At 39.5% G+C, this 20,766-nt stretch overlaps 1 protein-coding gene across 1 annotated transcript in view; it reads left to right on the plus strand.

Annotated features, from left to right (window-relative positions):
- CUNH9orf135 (chromosome unknown C9orf135 homolog) overlaps positions 1 to 20,766 on the plus strand; it is a 71,536-nt gene that overhangs the window by 12,510 nt on the left and 38,260 nt on the right. The window contains exon 2 of the mRNA XM_032427676.1: positions 9,858 to 9,966. Within this exon, the coding sequence (XP_032283567.1) occupies positions 9,858 to 9,966 (109 nt within the window). The remainder of the gene's footprint in view (positions 1 to 9,857; positions 9,967 to 20,766) is intronic.

Below are 20,766 nucleotides of genomic sequence, written 5' to 3' on the forward strand. Positions count from 1 at the left end.
GTAGACTAGCTGTAGCTCTATGTGATTCAGAAAACCATAAAGGAAAAGGACAAATTTTCTGTTCCCAATGTACAATGGTGGGACAGGGACAAGATAACTGTAATAAGCACCCTTGCTCAGAAATAAGGATGGAAGGGACAGACTGTCATTTGTCTACATTCTTAAATCCTGTCTAGTACATAGAGCCCTAAGCTGGTGTCAGGAATGTTCTTTTTTTTTTTTTTTAAAGATTTTATTTATTTGAGAAAGAGAGAGCACAAGCAGGGGGAGCAGCAGAGGGAGAGGGAGAAACAGATTCCTCACCCAGCAGGGAGCCGGACATGGGGCTCAATCCTAGGGCCCTGGGATCATTACCTGAGCCAAAGGCAGATGCCTAACCGACTGAGCCACCCAGGCGCCCCAGGAATGTTCTTTGTTAGACCCGCATTCTGAAGCAGCTTCCCTTTCCCATTGTTCTCTTTGTCCTTGGCTCTGCCCTGTGTGTGGTCTTTTCTATTATTCTTGACCACATCTGCAATGGATGTTATAGACTATGCCCTCCTGTGAACTGTTCGGCTTTCTCAGTTCATTTCCTAGTTCCAAAAGTTTGGGGGCCAAAGAATATTTTTTTAAAAGATTTATTTATTTTAAAGAGAGCACACGCTTGGGGGAGAGGGAGGAGCAGAAGGAGAGGAGAGAATCTAAAGCAGGCTCCCTGCTGCATGCGGAGCTCGAAGTTGGGGGGGGTTGCTCTATCCCACAACCCATGAGATCATGACCTGAACCAAACCAAGATTCGGATGCTTAACCGACTAAGCCACTCAGGGGCCTCCCAAAGAATATTTTAAATATTGAACAGTTAAAGGATTTTAAATTCAGACTCCTGGCTAACTTGGAAGAACAGTTTTTAAGAACTTCATAAGCTTGTTTGATTTCAGTCAATTCCAACTGGTAATAACCTCACTCTTAATTCTTTCTAGACAAAGTTCTGCTTTATTTCTTTACTTTTTCTCCTATAATAAATACCTTGAATATCACTTTGAGACTGCTGTAGTTACAGAAATCAGAAACCCTGGGAATTTCTGTTTGACTATCTCCTTAGGCAGATGTTTGCTTGAATGCAGCTTAATTCATTGGGAGCTTCTAACAATGGGATGAACTTTGCTACAAGGCTCAGCTTTGATAGAACTTTGTCTCAAAAAGATCTGAGTTTTCTCTCGTACTGTTTGAGATCTAAAAGTTGCTCGATCTTCTAACATTTCAGGTCCCAAATTTTAGGACTCTCATTTCTCTTTACCTTCTTGTAAACCAGCCAATTTCCTGAATTTACCTCTCTCTGTTTTATAAATACATTGGCAAAAAACAATCGCAGTTCACACACGGAACTCATGAGCTTTCTCAATCTCTTTCTCGGTCTCACCAGGTACATGAGTTGACTCTTTGCCTACTGTGGTCATGAAATGTTTTACCTTTCCAGCCTGCAATATCAGCTTCCTATTGTCTTTGCCTGGCCATATACTTTAGATTTTTGTTACAGTAGCATCCACCCCACTTCTGGTACTGATTTCTGCGTTAGAATAGGCTAAACTTAATGTGTGATAACAGTCCCCCAAATCTCAGGGGCTTAATACATAAAGGTTTATTTCCTGCTCACACAAAGTCATCTGTAAGTTTTTGGTGGAGAGGGGGCACTCTTCCACATAGATACTCTGGGATTCAGGCTGATTCAGGCTCTATCCTCTAGAAAGTCATTGACTGCTCTGGCAGGGGAAGAAAGAATTGAGAATTGGACAAAAGCTTTCACTGTCACAGAAAGGACACATCTTATTTCTGCTCATTTTTATTTTGTTATCCAGAACTAGTCAAATGGGGCGCCTGGGTGGCTCAGTCGTTAAGCGTCTGCCTTTGGCTCAGGTCGTGATCCCAGGGTTCTGGGATCCAGTCCCGCATTGGGCTCCCTGCTCTGCGGGAAGCCTGCTTCTCCCTCTCCCACTCCCCCTGCTTGTGTTCCCTCTTTCCCTCTCTCGCTGTGTTTCTCTCTGTCAAATAAATAAATAAAATCTTAAAAAAAAAAAAGAACTAGTCAAATGGCCCCACTAACTGCAAGAGAGCTGGGAATTTTAATCTCTTGTATTCCCAGGAAAGAAGGAGAAATTATATTGGTGAGCACAATGTCTATCACATATGGAAGACTTTCTTATAAAACTCACTCCTACGTGGATTCTAGGGCTAGATTTTTGTTCTTCTAGCCCTGAAGTCATTGTCCATGTGCAGTGTTGGCAAACACCTTGAAGGCATCAGCAGATTGGGTGTTTTGAAATTCTACTTAACCCTTTGGTTACAGGCTTTCATCCAAAAATTGACCTGGAAATTCCCCCACTGGATTTTCAGCTCTTAAATACTTTTAATGTGTTAGGATTTAAAAATGTATTTTATCTAGCATTTCCCATTGTTTTCAGTGAATTTATTTGCATAACCATGGAAATATAATTTGGCTGTCACTCCAAGAGTTCCCACCTCTGACCAATCTCATTAGTGAGATTTCTCCCTACAGCCTATTATCTTCACTTCTTCCACCTGTCTTTGACAAATTCTTTGGTTCCATTTGTCTTTGAATGGATCTTGGCTGCTTATGGGAGCCCTTGCACACGGTGTGGTCTGGGAATTACAACTTCTGACTTTGCCAAAAATTTAGTTTTCTTTTAATTTTTCCATTTCCTTTGTTACTTTTGAATGATTTCTAGGAAGACATGGGGAAAATGCTCATTTGTATAACTATGTTCATAATGGAAGAATATTTAAACTTTAGATTCTATTTATGAAGAACAGTTTGTTCATTTGTTTCTAATGTGAATGAAATGAATTGCTTTGAAACCAAAGAACCTTATAATACCTAGTCAATATGCCTTGCTCATGGGTTCACAGAAGTGTACATTAAAATGGGCCTTAAACTCATATAATACAATCTTTTGATGTTATTCTAGAATAGTTAATTCAAATTATTTAAACCAGTAATATTAAGACTATAGGGAAGGAGCTCATACAAGTAATCAGGTGTTTGCTTTTTGTTTTGCAGGGGGACAAAGTGGTCTTCGTGCCATTCATGAAAGATATACTATCAAGGTTTTCTGTGGACTACTGTAATTACTAATGTATAATACACTTAAAAAAACTCTGTCTGTCTTTAGTCTTACTCTTCTACCTCCCAGAGTGCCTTTGGCCAGTCAGTATAAGTTGATTCTGGAGGGGAGGATCAAAGAAACTCCGAGAAACATCCTAGGATTTTAAGATCATTGAGAACCAGTTGTTTAAACATGGACTAACAGAATTTCCTGATCCTGCTTTGACCAGGGCAGTCCTGGTTTTCACCACTCCCAGTGTACTTAGTACCTCATTTCCCTCTAAAAGTGTTCCAGGTGGATTAATCAATTACAGTGTCACCCTGTCTAATACATGTCCCTTCAGCTGTTTTCAAAGTCATGTGTTTGGCAGTTACTCAGACTGACAACATTTATTTAACATTTAAACAGTTTAGACACAGGCTCCCACTACTATATTCTTTTTTGTTTCCTCCCAATATTCTCCGTAGGGCCTCCTGTTTCTGAAGATTTTCTATTAAGAAAATCCATAATAATGATGGGTCTTATTTACATGCCACTCAATATATGTCCAGTGAAGAAAATGACTTCACTTATCTGCCTTCATCAAATGGTTTTCTTTTGAGTGCAGTTTAGGCTTCAGATTCTGTGGTTTCAGGTTATAGATGCTCAAATCACAAAAAGCTTGAGACATTGAAAACCAAAGTCCCTCTTCATAAGTTTGAAATGTCACCAGTTCTCCCAAGGACATAAGATTTTCTTTATGACTCTGCAAATACATCTAGAAGTCTTCATTTGTCAGTTTGATGAATGTGCCACTAAAATAACATTACCTTGGCATGTAAATCATTTTCCCATGAAATCTTTAAAGAGCATTGTCAAATGTTTCTTTGTAGCCTTTGATTCTCTTGGTTTTATGCTTCTGAGGTGTCAGGAAATAAAGCTGACTCTCTGGGGTAATTTTCTTTTAAAGTTCTAGATAGCAGATGTTTATAAAACCTAATAGAAAAGGTATCTTTCTCTTCTTATATGGGTTAGATTTATATCAGAAAATACAATAACTGACAGAGTAGTTGTGAACTACATTAATAATTCTAAAATTTAAAATCAATATATTCTTCCATCTGGAGTCTTAACTAAACATTTTTAACATCTTTGAAATCCGCAAAGAAAATGTGTCTCTTGTCAAGTAACTAGAAGCTAGAAGGGCTGGGATTTTCATTGTTCTCATGTCAGATATTGCTCAGATTCACACCCCCACTGCAATCAGTGTTATGCATATGTATGTTGAGAGCTTTCCCATTCAGCAAGTAGATTTATAATTCCTCTGGAGACAAGTCTTTGTTGCAAAGGACTAGCATCTCTGTATGCATAATCACTCCTTCTTTATGTGTGCTTTTGCAGAGTGAGCTGGGATGCTCTTTATTTTTATGGACACATTTGAAAGCCTCTGCTTTCAACATTTATATTAAGGTGACAGTACCACAATGTAAGAACATTCAATCAATCAATCATTGAAGATTTAATGAGCATTTATAATGTGCTAGACTATGCTAGGCACTGAGATCACAAAGATGAATAAAGAATAATTCCTGTATCTAAGCTACTCCTAGTCTAATGAGAAGGCAGATTCATTAATGCATAATTATAAAGAAAAAAATGTGAAAGGTGGAGCAGAGATAAAGGTTTTGTTCAAAACCCCCACTTTTTTTCCCCCACGTAGACGTGGGACCACGGAAAGTGAGTGTAAACTTTAGTGTAACTTGAGTGTCGTGTCACTTGGTCCACAAGAGTGCAACTTGGTCTCCTTTCCTGCAAGGAGAATCCGTTGGCCTAACCCCACCCTGTCCTCCACTGGGAGCTGGACCACTCTGGTTTGGGGCAGCCTGAGGGGAGCTGCAGGTCCTTTCCTGAGAATGCTCTGAACTCGAATTTGTTTAGTTGTGCAACTCACTTTAGGATCGTATGTGTTTACTCAAGGGGGGCTTGCAGATCCAATTTGGAGTCATCCAACTCTTATGATAGGAAATCCAAGCTCCCAAAGGACCCCAGAAACAGACTGTGGTCTCTTGACAGGGCATTACTTGGGACTACATTAGGTCTGAAAAGATAGGAAGAACAGGATCTCAAGGGTTCAGGTGATTATATAGAGTTGGTGATGGGAAGTTACATACTGACTGCATATGTTGGGCATTTGTCCAGAATGGGACCTGCTCATGCTATCTTTAACCTACTAGATTGTATTGACCTTAATCCCCTCTGAAGCAGTCTAAGTGACATTTTTGAAAACAGGGTCATAGTTCCAAGCTCCTTTTCATACAGTTGGCAGCTCTGATCCTGTCCTGTCAGTCCTTTCCCCATTCCCAATTCTATTCATATTCATACCATCTCTTCCACAATAGGGTATAGAATGCAAGCTTCATCTCTTATAGTTGAGGTTGTCTTACATAAAGATTTCTTATATAGAGAAAGAGTCACAGCACTCAGCTCTGGCCTTGATGGAGCAAGGTCCTAAGCAGAAGCAAGGCTGCTTGTCGGGGAAGATTCTGGCACTGAAGGCAGGGAGCCCTGTGGACCCTTCTCCCAGCAAGAAGGTCAGCCAGTACCTGCATGCTTGACATGGAAGACATAGTTCTTCCTTCAGTCAGCAGCACGAAATACCTGTATTCAAGCATCTTTGACCTTGAACTGACTGCTGACCAGCTGCTGTCAAATTCATGTCTGGACAAATTAATATCTGCAGAAGCCAGCCAGTAGACTAGACCAGTACTGGTCAACAATGAGCTTATTACTAATCCAAGGTGATAAGACTAACTGTGAAGACAATCTGGCAAGTTTTTTGTATAGCTAAATTTATTTGGTTTAAAGGACTCTGAGATTGTTTTTCCTTATCTTTGGTGTTAGAGGTCTTCCTATTAAAGGCAGTAGATGATTTTTCATTTTTAATGTTTCTGTCAAAACGAAAGTTGGCAATTTTATGTTGGTTCTACAAATTGGGGGGGAATGTTTTGCTGCTCCATGAAACAGGTTTGGGAACCACTGATCTAAGAGTTTGGTATAACTGTTCCCTGGAGCTTTCTTAACCTTGACACTTTTGACATTTTGAGGCAGATATTTCTTTGTTATGGGTGGTGGGTTGTTCTGTGCATGGTAGGATGTTTAGTAACATCACTGGCCTCTACCCACTGGATAAAAAATGTCTTCAGACATTGGCCAGTGTCTCAAGATGGGTTGGGGTGGATTTGGTGGGGGCTGTGCTCAAAATGTTTGAAAGTTACTGCTCCAGAGACATTGTAAATTTTATTTTATTATAATTTTTATTTTATTATTTTCTCATAATGAATTTCTCTTGCAATAAATGACAGGTTATGGCTGGTTGTATAGTGACCATTAATAAATGCAGGTAGCAAGGAGAACAAGGCTATATAAAGTATATATGTATTTATATTTTACTTTATTATATATTATAATACCTTGATATATGTCTCATGAAGATGCTATAAGGTTTAATTGTCATTAACAAAGTATTGAAAAACACCCAACTAAAGCATATGGTAGATAGACATAGTATTAGTACACATAATAATATTTTGCATTTACATGTCACTTTTCACTTGAGACTCTCAATCCATTGATTCATTTGTTTCCTCAGTGTATGATTCTTGGTTCATCTCAGGGAAACTGAGGCACAAGCCAGTGTTCACCTGACATAATAAAATCAAGGAATTAATTAAGTCTGACATTTTCTTTATAATACCCTAATCACTTTTACTATATTTTTATACATACTAAACATGTATTTACTATATAGTAAATATTTATTTTTTATATTTTATATTATATTTTATATACTTTATAATTTTTAAACATGTTTATTTCTCTTTGCTAGGCTGGCAGTCTCTTAGAAGTAGGGGCGAGTCTTCTTTAGCTGTGTATTTCTCAGAGCCTGCAGACTGTGGGCACAACATTTGTGGGCAACTGGCAGGCACTAGGGGATGCCAACTGTATTAGCTCAGTTCTCCACAGAAAGTCTTTCATTATAGATTCATGTTTTCAGTGCTGGACTTTTAGTACCGAGACTGCTCTAAGTAAAGGAACATATCTGCATCTTTTGTAATAATCTAGTTATAATACAATTTAATTTATGGTACATTCTGACTTTCATGGACACTAATTATCTTTGCCTTCATGGGCTCCTTCCTCCATTAAAAAAAGTTAAAAATGATAGTTTATAACTACACTGCTATAAAGATGGATACAATCAAAGATGGATTATATTCTTTTTTTGTTGATTAAAAAATAGTTAAAAGACACTCTCATGTTTTAAAACACTCTGTACCCTGGGCATTGTGCATGGTAGCTAGTGAAGAAATGAGCACTAGGATCACACATTCAAAGGTTGACTGTGCTTTTCCTCTTCATTCTTATGCTCCCAGGGAGATATTCTGGTTTTATTACCTCAGGGTGAAAGACCCAGCAGGCAACAAAAACACCAAATTCTTGGGTTTGGGGTTCAAAACCTTGGATCTTAGGATGACACCATAGATTTGGAAGAATAGATGAAGAGCTGGGCTGTTCTGTCCCATGGTAGATGAAGAGTTCATGGACTGCAGATGGAGGGCACCAGAGAAGTTGAAAATGTGTGGGTTTGTCTGGGACCCCAAATTGGAAAGGTTAAGGCTTTAGAAATTCTCAAGCAGGTGGGACCTATCACTGCCTAGCCCTCCTTTCCTAGGGAAATGATTTTGGAGCTGTTGAACTGTGGGGCTTGTGTGTATCCCCCAAGCCCAGTGTGAGGGGGACATGAAATCTTCTTGAGGGGCCAGGCAAACAGCTCAGGGATGGCATCTGTTTTCCAGGAACTCTGGGTTCTTGGTGGCTCATGAAGGTTCTTGGTGGCTTAGATAATGGCACGCTTGTGGCAGAGTGCTAGTCTAAGCAAGAGTCTATGTGTCAGGACCAGAAGGGCATAGCAGAGATTTGCATGGATCCATAATGGAAGACCACAGGAGAATGAGGAGATTTCCACCGATGTCAGCAGGGAGAGATGATGACAACAAAGATGGATTCTTGGCATTGTGGCACCACAGAGGCCCTTGATCAAGAGTAGGAAGAGATCCAGAATTGACCAAGATTAAGGTTTTTCCATCTTAGTGATATGAGCACTTAGAAAAGAAATTAAGTACAATTATGGAAAAAATAAAGTTGCAATTCATGTACACCAGAATTTTTTAAAGCTGGATTAGTATTCATTATACATAGGTGTTTATGATACTTTACAGTATTTGAAGGACCTTCTGCTTTTATTTTTTTCACTTTGCAAAAATCTTATTGGTCTTATTTTTGTCTTCATTTTATACATGTGGAAATGGAAACACAGAAAGGTTAAGTGAGTTGCCCGAAGTCACACAGCTAGGACTTGAGCAATGACTCAAACCCATGGCCCCATTCACTCTACCATTACTGGTTCTTGATGTTGTTCAGTATTCCACCTAAGGACTAAAGTGAGACCTTCCTGTGAGGCTCTCGGAAAATGCTGATATGGTACCAAAATGCTTTTAGTGTTCTGCAATTTAATGCTCAGATGTGAGGAGGGCAGAGGGTTCACATGCCTGAGCTCTGCTGCTCCATCCGAGGCTCCCTTCCTATTGTGTTCTATGCAGTGTTCTGCTCTCATCTCAGAGGTGGAAAGGCAAGGGTGTACTTTGAATGCAGTGCAGGGTCCCAGCCCCAAAACAGTGGGATGAGGTGGAGGGTCAGGCCCTAAAGGGCCTCCTGACTTAGATTAGCATGCCCCATCCAGATGAGTGGATGCTGTTCTGCTTCCATGACCCTGTGCCCACATTGTAGAATTTTGTTTGTGTCTTTCACCAGAGTGTGAGCAATGAAGGCAAGGACTGCATCAGGCTTGGTCCCCCTTGCATCCCTGCCTGGCATGTAGTAGGTACTTAGAATATTGACTGAATGAATGGACAATTGGATGGATGGATGGATGGATGGATGAATTTTGGGCTACCTCAGTATCCCTTACACAATCCTAGCCCTGTACCCCTCAATAGCAAGGCCCCTTCTGAGGGATGTTTGGGTTCAGCTTCCTTTATCTTACCCAAGAAAGCTATGTAAAAATAGCTACTTCCGCTGCAGGCTGCTCCACCTCCTTCTTCCTCCCCTCCTCCCAAATCTCTCCTTTATTATCGTTTCTATCTACCCTTTTAGTCAAGGTATTTGGAATATTTTTCCCTCTTCCATCTACATGTTTTTTTCCAGCTTATGCTTAATTGTCAGCTTCCTTTAAACCCTCTTTAGAAACAGGAAGCACATGTTATAAATCCATATGAGCAGATACTTTGCTCTTTCTCATTTTGAAAAAAACCTTTTAATTAAAATTCATGGTAGAAAAAATTGCTAAAGTGGCAAGTTGCCTTTCTAATTTATTACCATGTCTTATTTTAGAATTTACTTTTGGTAACTAATCTACATTATTAAATAAGGTTCACTTCTTTGGAGTCACTGAGTAATTGCTGTGTTGGATAAGTATTGTTCTTATGATATTATTAGTTTTATCACATGTGCTAAGTTGTTTTTAGGAAGTAGCCTCAGCGTTACTTGAAAAGAGATGGAAAATACTTTATATATCCCACATCCAGTGAATTTATAATTAAAACAATGTCACAAATGCCATCAATTTTCATTGGATAATTTTATTAAAAATTTTAAATGCAATACGTGATTTAAAAAAAAAAGCTAAACCCCTTAACAGATTCTAATTTATTTTTCAAGGCACCATGACAGAGAAGCCTATCCAAAAGATTATGATATAGAGGGTCCTGAAAACATAAAAAAACTGTGTAATTCAACATATTGGCGACTTGGAACTGATGAACCCCCAGTAAGTAGTTGCTGCTGATTTCTTTAGATCTTGAATCTTCTTCCTAGTGAAACATGGAAAAATAAAGGGAGGAGCTCTTTGTTGGTGCCACCCCTCCATGCTGTGTTGGGTACTTAGGCAGGTGACTCAGTCACTGGATGCTTCAATGATGTTAGTAAAATGTGCACATGTCAGAAGGTTGTTGGAGAAATTAAATGAGATAAAGCAAATAAAGTGGTTGACTCAGTGCCTGGCACATAGCACGTGCTCAAGATACCATCCATGCTGTTATGATGCTGTTGCTGCAGCCACAGCATTTTGTTCCATGACTCCTTTAATCTTCACAATAACCCTGTAACGTAGGTGGTATTATCTCTATTTTATAGAGGGGGAGAAACTCCTAGAGGTTAAGTGACTTAAAGTCCCCAGTTAGGGAGTTGAAGAGTGAGACTTTGAATTCATTTCTTTGATTTCAAGTCCTTGTATTTGTCGTAAGGCAGTAGAGTTGTGAGTTATTAAAATACGCTGGTATTATTCTCCTAACTTTTGTATGACCCAGTTCCAAAAGGAATATTCATTGCACGAGTACTTCCTGTTTGAAGTGTCATGAGTGGGTTACTCCTTGGCTATTTAGGTGCCTGCCCAATTGGTGTAAGGCAGGAGCTCACCTCTCCAGAGACCCCCAATTTTATGTCCTACGGTGTCAAGAAATTTGGGCTAGTTGAAGACTCAGTTCGGCCTTATAGGATGACCTTGGGGCTGAAGAGCTGGTAATTTGACTAGGGCAGGTGCAAATGTGTTGAGAAGACTGGGTTTGTATCACACTCTGCCCCCAAAGGCAGGGCCATTTTGAAATAGGGCAAGCCAAGGAAGATCTATAATTCTATGTTGGACATGGGTCTAGAAGATTCTCAGTTCTCCAGGGTGATGGGAATGAATTAGCTTAGCAGGGCTCATGCTTGTTTCTTCCTGCCTTTTATAATTAACAATGGATAGAGAATAATAAGGATAGCCGGAAAAAATGGACATTTATTATAAAGATGCAGCTGCCTGGAAATGGAATCAAGGACACTTACAGGAACCAAGACATCTCTAAAGCAAGACATCCTCCCCCCTCCTCTCTCTCTCTCTCTTTCTCACACACACACACCAGTGTCTCATTGACATCCTGATTTTGTGCTGCTCAATGTCTTTTTGCCCTACAGCTCAAATCTCAAGGGCATTCTGATGGTTTCCTCAGTTTCCACATTGGCCTCTTGCCTCTACACCAGGCTGCCTTTTTGGTCACTAGCCAGCACATGGAGGGGTTCCCAAGTCTGATGCTCAGTTCTGTTGGTAGCCACTCGGCCCTGCCCCACCAAACCCAGCTTAGCCTTGCTTTCTTGAGCCATGGGGCTGTGTGGTCAGGACAAGAGCAAGTTAGGCAAAGCACACATTTCCTGGCATGCACTTAGCATCTTTGACTCTTAAAAAAACATTTATTTTTGATTTCCAAATGAAAATGTTCTTGGTCTCTGGGTTATAGGAGGAAGTTAGTTGAAGTGAACTATGAGATGTAGGAACCTCAAACTTTCATTCTGTGCATTATACATATTACAGCAGTCAAGCCTCAGGTCTAATAGAGGGTATAGAAATAAGATAATATTTGCCTTCTCCATGACTTTTGTTCATCGTCATTGAAATCTTGTCCTTATTGTTCCAGGTTTACAGATATATTAGATAGGAATGAAAATAGATCAAGGGGTCAACTATTTCTGACAAAATTGCTATTCTCATATCCTAATAGTAAGTTACATTTTTCTAGACTTTCTGTGTATAAAGCACTTGTTCACCCATCTTGTTTCTTGCCCTTCTCAACAAAGTTATAAAGTTGACAAGAAAGATTATTATTCCAGTTCTAAACCCAGACCCACTGATCTTAAATGATTCACCCAAGGTCCCAGGTATAAAAAAAATGGGGATACACACAGACTTCATATTTTCATATGTCAGGTATGATGTTAGATGTAGCAGAAGGATGGTTGAGTTCTTCTTCTTGCCACAGAGTTTTGATAGAGACCTAAATACTAGAATACTCTCAATAGTTGGTGAAAAACACACATCTTAAAGCAAGATGCAAGACCATCTAGGCAGGACCTGCTAAGATATTCTAAACTAGGTTAGGCCAGTATGAGTGATTATGTCCTTGAAGACTAGAGTTCAAGGATTTATTTCGTTGTGGGATGCATGTCCCTTCTTCCTCAGTTGAGAGGTGTTTCAAGGAAATAAGAGAGATTAATATGTGTATCCTGGAACTTAGAGGGCGTAGGGTCCAGGTGTCCGACACTTGTGAAACAGCAAGGCCCACCTGCTGCAGGATTCCATGCCTAAAGTAGCACCCAGCTGCGAAGGTGAGAAGTTTAAATCTAATACAGTTAGCAATTTTGATGATTTCACTGGACTGGAAAATTTCATAACTAAAATGAGATCCTTCTCAAGATTGAGGGGCCTAGAAAAGTTATGGGACTTGCGTAAAATTTCCATTAAGTGAAAGGAAAGAACTAGCCATCCATGTGGGAAGAGGCAGCTTGATTAAAATGAAGTTGCTTCATGATTGCATCCTACTGATGGGATAGGATCAATTCAATAAAATGGTTACATGAACAGTGCCTCATTTCATCCTCTGGACAACTCTTCAGGCTAGCACTCTAAGTGGCCACATTGTGTAAATGAAGAAACTGAGGCCAGGTGAAGCTCGATCACTTGTTCAAAGTCAAACAGCAAGAAAGTGTATTAAAAATTAAAATCTATTTTTACCCTCTGGTTCCAGAGTCTAAGATCTTAAATACTTCTCAAACTGTCTCTTGGAGTGCCACGTGGTTCCACTCCCAGCCTAGTGGCCTTTTTACCCCCCAAACACTGCATCCTCCTTGCAGAAAATGAACCTGATTTTTTTTTTTGCTCTGGCTTGGGCATGTGTTGGGGCATTGGTTTCTTATGTCTTATCTATAACCTCTGTCTTGTTCCCTGAATTATGTCCACACACATGCTAGCTAGCCCCATTCCCATCTGTTTCCTCTCCTACATGTCTTCTTAGCATTTTTGGATTTTTGTGGTAATGCTGCTGAGTGGTTGATTTTTTTGACCATCAGTATTTCTATTCCACTGTATGAAGTTCTCCTTGCCCTTAAATGCTGCTACTGGGGCTAATGTGAGCATTGTTTATTTGTAACAGGATTTTAAATAGGCCTTTCTTTGTCTTTATTTTGGCTGAGACTCCAAAAGGCCACAAACAAATCCATAGTCCCATGTGCCAAAGTGAAATATTAGGCCACTTAGGTGAGACCCTCGAAGATGGTGCCCGTAGGTCAGTACTCACATGAAGGATATAAGAGGATTGTAATCCAAGAAACCAAAAGAAGAGTTTGAGAGTAGAAACAGGGTTTTGGAAAAGGTGTACTGTGAATCTCATCTGCTTGGTGAAGGGTGCCTGGTGAAGTTATAGATATGAGGCGCTGGTGATCTTTCCAAAGCAGCAGAGCAGAAAGAGGGGAACTAGCTACATGTACATCATTGGTGAGACAAGGATAATTGAGTACTTAGGCCCAGAGGTGGCTTTTGGGGATCAGATGTAGAAGAGAAATATGACAAAGAGCCATTTTAGAACCTGCCCAAGAGCCTCTCATGTAGGGATGGGAGGGACGGTGACTGGATTCCCAGGGGCTGAGGCAGGACAGTTAAGTCCAGAAAATGCCATCCTGTGTCATGGAACATAACCACTGAATGTTTCCAGAAGTGATCTCAACATCTACAGAACATTCTAAAAAAGTCAGCTTTGAACATCCATCAGTGCCAGAGAGGGTCAGACATCAGGCATGCCCAGAGGAAACCAAAACCAGAGTATACTTCTACCTTTCTTGCATTTGCCTCTCTCCTTCCTCGTATCCCACATCTTAAACCCTCAAGAAGCCAGAGGGAATTGAGGAGTAGGGAAGAAGTTTAAGGGGGACAATTGAGAAGAAGCCAACTGTGCCTGCTTTTCCCACTGAGGTATGCCAGGCCAAAGCTGACCTAAACTACAGGAATGAGTCTTTCATTTCAAATGAAGTTTTTGCTAGTACATGGTACTGGGGATTTTACTTACCTCAGTGAGACTTCTCTTGGGACAGAAGCAGCCAGAAGATGTTTGTATTATCTGAGAGTGGCCACACAGGTCCTGGCAATTGTCCTATATTTTATCAAGGAGCATAAAAAAGAATTCGCCTCTCCAAATGTCTATGGATGGGCAGTGATGGAGGAAGAACAGATTTGTTTTCTGATTGTACCTACTTACAAGTCCCACTTGTTCAGTGAGCTCGTTGCCCATTTGTATAAAAAAGAGCAGCCCATTCACATCATCCCTCCCTATCCCTTTTCCTTACTTTAGTTTCTTCATGGCATTTAAATCACTGGATATACTTAAGACTTCTTTAGTTGTTAATTGCATATGTCTCTTGACTGGAATACTAGCTCCGTGAGAGAAGGGACTTTGGTTTGTTTTGTTCTCTGCTGTATCTCCAGTTCCAAGAATGGTGCCTGGTCCAGAGTGGGTCCTCAATAAATACTTGTGGAAGGACGGAATGAAGGAAAGAAATAAGGAAAGAGACAAAGAAAGAAGAAAAGGCAAGAAGGAAGGAAGGGAAGAAAAAATGGAGGGAGGAAAGAAGGAAAAAGGACTATATTCCACAAATATATATTGAGGCCCTCTTATTTTGCTAAGTGCTGGGGTAAGAAACAATTCAAAACAAGGTCACTGTACATCAGGAACTCACAGGCTTGTGGGGAAAGTGCAGGTGTACAACCACAGTGACAAAGTGTATGATGGATGCTATGATAGGAAGAAGATCAAGATGTGGAGAGGGACACCTGAACTGAAATGGGTTGAGGAGAGGATCAGGGATGGTTTCCTAGTGGAGGTGGCCACAGTGAAGCTCCTGAGCTGAATCTAAAGGAACCATTAGTTGGTGAAATCTGGAAACATACCAGGCAGGTTTCAGTGGTGCCATAATTGAATTCCTACCCCAGTGGTCCTGCCGGCTTCAGGAGAGCGCATAGGATGCAGTTTCCCAGACAAGCACTCATTCAAGCCACTGACTTTCTCTGATTGTTTTATGAGTCTAAGCAATTTATGGGAAATAGTATTTTAAACTATAGCATTTTGTCTTGGTATTTTATTTAAACTTTATTCAGATGCTGCTTAACTATACCAGAGTGAGTCCCATGCAAACTAAAATGCTCAGGAGCTCTTCTCTCGTGGTTCCTTCATTTGTAAAGTCCCTCACCCAAGGATCCTCAGAAAAACCTCCGTCACGATCAGTATGTAAGACTGCTTTTGAGGAAGGAAACTTCCTCAAAACTGCTAATAATTAAGTACAGAGTACATTTGATGCTGTGTCATAGAAGGTGAGAACGTGTCAGACATAAAGGAACAAGGAAAACCATGGGTGATTTTACTAAACAGATTTTTCTTATACAGCTAATGGATCAGTGCCAAGGCATTTCTGGAACTAACAGGACAATGTGGATGAGCAAATTAGGCTAATATTAGTATTAATAGCATTACAGTCATTTTGGACTTTAAAATGGTAAATAAATGAATAGTACAAAAGTGTGCTAACATTCTTTTTATGGATCGGTAAAGGATAGCCAAGCAAGTCTCAAATATGAGCTATTTTAGTGGATGAAAATATGACATTTAAAAATTAATGACCCTAAAATGGATATAAAGGGATATAATTATACCAGATCTCAGAAATTCAATTATCTTTTACTTAATTGGTTCAGGTATTTTTTTTTCTTTGATTGACATAGTAGAATAGTGTTTTGATCATAAGACTATACTTACAGATGCTTCTTGCATTCAGATCTAAGTACCTGAAAGAGGCATATGGATCAAATTTTTGTAGATGGAATAATTTTAAATGCCATTGGAGGAGAACCACTTAAGCCAGGAAAAAGGAAGATGTTTGGGGCGAGTGGGTGATGGAGTCAGGGTCTCCTCTTGCTTCAGGTTTCTCTCATCTCTGAGCTTGGAGTTGATGCCACTAGTTCCAGCATCCTCTCGTGGATCTACTTTGGATCGTCTTTTCCAACATCAGCACAAGTGCACCTGCCTCTTCTGTTCCAGGAATTCTGTATAAATTTAGGCCAACTGAGTGTACTTTCCATGTCTACTGATGCAGCTTTGGGTTTATTGATTCAAGTGCGTATCTGCTCTGTCATTTTTAGGGATCTGGGACAGGAATGAATGTAGGCGTCTGCCATTTTGATCCTGTCACTCTCCTTCATAATTCTTTTTCTATAGCAATAATCATGCCTCATTTAACTCTTAGAGAAACCAGATTTTAATTTTTCAGTATATCAGTTTGCCAAAGCATGTGCACTGTTATGTTGAACAAATGGCACTCAAAAGATGCAATCGCACACACACCTGTATTCTTTGTCTCCACTGTCTATTCACCCTACTTTGTGGAGTGAGTTCTTTTCTGTAACCCTGGATAAAATGTTATGCAGATTTTATAATTTTTATGGTCACTCTCTGATCATAACAAGTCTCTTGGTCCCATTTCAGTAATTAAAGTATCTCATCAAAATGATGAATTTCATTTAAGGTGAAAGATTTTCTCTTCCTCCAGCTAGACTGCTCCAGGCCAGGGAAGTCTGTCTGTGTGGGGAGGGTTGGCTGATTTTCTAGTTCTTCACTTGCTCTGTTCTTTCCTTCCCTCAGATCACAAGACAACTAAAAGGCCCTCTTGTGATTATTCTACCAACATTCATTACTTAAGTGAGACTGTTTTTGTTTCGTTATCTGAGGTGATTTGTTTTGTTATCTGAGGTGATTATAAGAAAAGATAGAACAGGTAGTAAAAAAAAAGAATGAAATCATTTTTCTGATCATACCCCATGTGTCCCAGTTGTTCAAAATAATGATGGGGAGGGAGCCTCACTGATTCTCTGAGATCCTTTAAATAATCTCTGTATGGAACTACTACTGAGTTCTCCTAGACATGAAAATAGAGCCAGAATTTCCAAGAGCAAAACTGCTGAGAAATAAGAATCATCCCTTTTTAAAGATAAAGACTTTTTATGAAGTCTTGATATTGCTTGTTGATGATGATGACCTTTTGGCAATGGTACAAAAAAGCTACAATTGGTAGGGGAAGTGCTACTTAACAGGTAAAATAAAACTGAAGAACCATGAGAGACGATGGACTCTGAAAAACAAACTGAGGGTTCTAGAGGGGAGGGGGGTGGGAGGATGGGTTAGCCTGGTGATGGGTATTGAGGAGGGCACATTCTGCATGGAGCACTGGGTGTTATGCACAAACAATGAATCATGGAACACTATATCTAAAACTAATGATGTAATATATGGGGATTAACATAACAATAAAAAAATGAAAAAAAAAACAGGTAAAATAAAACTCTTCAGATATGACTGAAGATCTAAGATGATAGATGCCAAGTTCTTTATTCCAAAGTGAGGTGCCAAATCTGTCACATAGAACATGTAAAGCATTTGGGCGGTAACTGATTCCAAGCCTCTTGGTCTCTCATCCACCTTGAAGATAAAAAAAAGAAAGAAAAGGTTGAAATTGAAGAGACCTGGCTGAGAGTATTTGGAATTTGGAGGAGTCCTTCAGAGAGAATGTATATGTTGAGTTCCAACCCTCCTTTCCCCATGGGATAAGCTACTTCCTGCTGTAGTATGGGGCCTTAGGGAATTTGAATAACTGTTACCCTGAAGTTGGGGACCTTGGTTGACTGAGGTCGGACTTATTCCTGAAGCAGCCTGTGGCATCACAGAGGGAACTTGACTTGGAAAGTATCTGCACTTCCTAAAGTATGGGTCAGAGGAGTCTGCTTTCTGGGGACCCTATAAGCAACATAAGAAAGAAATGTCAATTAGCGATCAACTAAAATGAACCTTTCCAAGAGAGATTCTTCTGGGGGTAAGTCATCCTCAGCAGAAGGAGTCTGGTTACCCTCAAATGTGGAACTTGAGGGGAAGTTATAAATGACTTTCTCTTTCCCTGTACCAGTTACCCAGTTAACAGTCACTATTCTACTACTGGGATTTCTTAAATGCCACACATATAGGAAGAGTTCATCTTGGAAGATTAGAAGTTGAGACTTTAAGAAAAATTGATACTCAGGAAAATGGGGAATAAGAATGATGTTATGAAGTGAACTTCCTAAACACACATTAGATATTTTTTATATTACCATTTGACTCAAGCTAGAACTTATTATGCAAATTTAATGGAAATTTTAGTGATTATCCGGCAAGTTTGTGCTGTGTTAATTTAGCAATCTCACATACCAAATTGCCAATCTCCAGTTTGTGATATATATATATATATCACAAATATGACGAATGACTATATATATATATATATATATATATATATATATATATTGCCCAAAAGACTTTTAAACATATGCTAGTGCTTTTATAAATTATCCACCCTTATGTCAGGTTATGAACATTGCTAGACCAAAGTGATTTTTCACATTAAAATGGTGTAGGATTAGGTTTGCCCACATGCAACAGAAACCACAAATCAACAGTGGCTGTTCACATAAGGTTTTATTCTTTCATGTAAAAAGTCTGGATGATAGCAGGTCAGGACTGGTATGGAAGTTTGTCAGAAACCTACTCCTTCCAGCTTTATACCCTGCCATCCCTGTGCAGAGCCCAAGATGGCTGCCAGAAACCTGTCATCATGTCCACATTTCATGTAGGAGGAAAAGAAAAACAGAAGCGGGACCTTTCCTGGAGGTTGTATAAATTACTTCCATTTATGCCTCGTTGTTCAGAACCAGTCACTCATCATATTTAAGTATAAAGGAAACTAGAATTGAACTTGCTGGGATGAGCACCGGGTGTTGTATGGAGTATTGAATCTCTATATTGTATACCTGAAACTAACATTACACTGTATGTTAACTAACTGGAATTTAAATAAAAACTTTAAACATTTAAAAAAAAATAAAGGAGACTAGAAAATGTAGTCTGAAACACCAGGTCCCTAGCTAAAATTTTGGGGTTCTAATACTGATAAAGATGGGAGGTCTCAAATTGAGGGACATTTGCCCCTGATACAGGAAATAGAGGTTAAGAGTGGATCCTGGAGACAGATGGCTTCTCTTTCATTCTTGGCTCCACCACTTAGTAGGTTGTAACTTTGATCAAGAGTCTGAAACTTTCCATGTCTTTATTTCCTCAGGTGTGAAGTGAGAATAGTAGAGTTTTCATGAGCATTTAATGTGAAGACATTTAGAATAGTGTCTAGCCATGTGCTGTTGTCATTACCATTATCCCCATGATTTACTGCAACTCACTAAACTCTAGTCAGTGGAGCCTCTGGAGTTTGTTTCCTACACTAGCCTGGCACTTCATAGATTTGGATTGATGAATGAATGGGTCAGGCTGCAACGTTTTGAATTGTGGAACTTCTACTTTCTCGCTGGTTTACCTGGGCCTTGCTTATTCTGTTTCAGCCTCAATTTTTCCTTCCTTAAAATGAAGATAAACTATGCCAAGTGTTTTTCCTTTCTCCCTCCAGATCTGCTTTCCCCCCGTCTCAACCCTGCTCTGTGCCACGGAGGCTGACCTTTATGGACAGCTTCAGTGATCTTCCTTGCCTTCTGGCTTTCTGTTGGGATTAGCCTGTGGAAGGCACTGACAGGTGCCTTTGGATCAATCTTACACATGAAAATGGTGCCTAGTAATTTTTTCCCAAAAGAAATGTCTTATTTTTTGTTAAAGTGTATAATATGAAGCTCAATACAATGTCTCTTACCATTGACTTGTGAACCTGGGAATCTATGAGGAAGAGTAGTTGAGCAAAGGGTATAGCAGTCAAAGCTGGCAAATTGGGCTGGGTGGCTGGTGATTCAGGAGGTTGAAGTCTCAGAGAGCAGTGATCAGAGAAGCCAAAGATCTACAGAGCCATGGAGTAGACCAGGGAACCAGGGCCAGAGATTATAGTTAAAATTGCTTTGAGTAGGATCGTTTCCTAGTTATAGCAGAGCTTTATTATACCAACCTGAAGTAGACCAAAGGTGTTTGACTATAGCTATGATATTTTTCAGTTAAAGTCTCCAAATATCTAAACAGAGGTTTCTTTTTCTTTCCTTTTTTTTTTTTTTTTTTTAAACAAAATCTGGTGGGATTAATGTGACTAGGGCTTCATTGGATGTCTTCAGGTTTGGAGAAAGTAATGGATTTTCTTGGTAGTGGTGAGTTCTGCTTCTCTTCTGTGAACCTCCACATTCATGATCTTCTAGAGTTTGGAATGGAAAAAAATATTGAATCCTTAGCATCCATTGTTTGTAAGATTCCCTAAATGTTACTCATGATGCTTCTTCAGTTGGTTTGAGTACATCTTACAATTTGCAGGTCTTTCTCATAGTAATAAGTGCTTGATAATTTATTGAGTAATCCTCTGATGGAGAATGGATGATGGTGGCAGTGGTGCTGGTATCTGAGTCCAATGTGATTTACAAAGTGATTGCTACAAACATTTTCTTACTTAGGGAAATTAAAATATACTAACCTTGAGAAGAAAGTAGAAAGCACATAGAATTAGTATTTGGTTGAATGCATTTCATAGAAACAACTGATTTGATTTTTTATTTTCCAATAACACATAGTAAGGAATTGCCATTTTCACAGATTTACGATGAAATAGTTGAACTGCTATGAGATGGTACTTATTTTTTAATGTCAACAGCATCAATAATTAAAATCAGAATGTACTTCAAAAAATATTTTAGTAACTGACCGTTTTTGGCAAC

This window comes from Phoca vitulina, unplaced genomic scaffold, assembly GCF_004348235.1.
Source record: "Phoca vitulina isolate PV1807 unplaced genomic scaffold, GSC_HSeal_1.0 scaffold37, whole genome shotgun sequence".
Taxonomy (NCBI): Eukaryota; Metazoa; Chordata; class Mammalia; order Carnivora; family Phocidae; genus Phoca; species Phoca vitulina.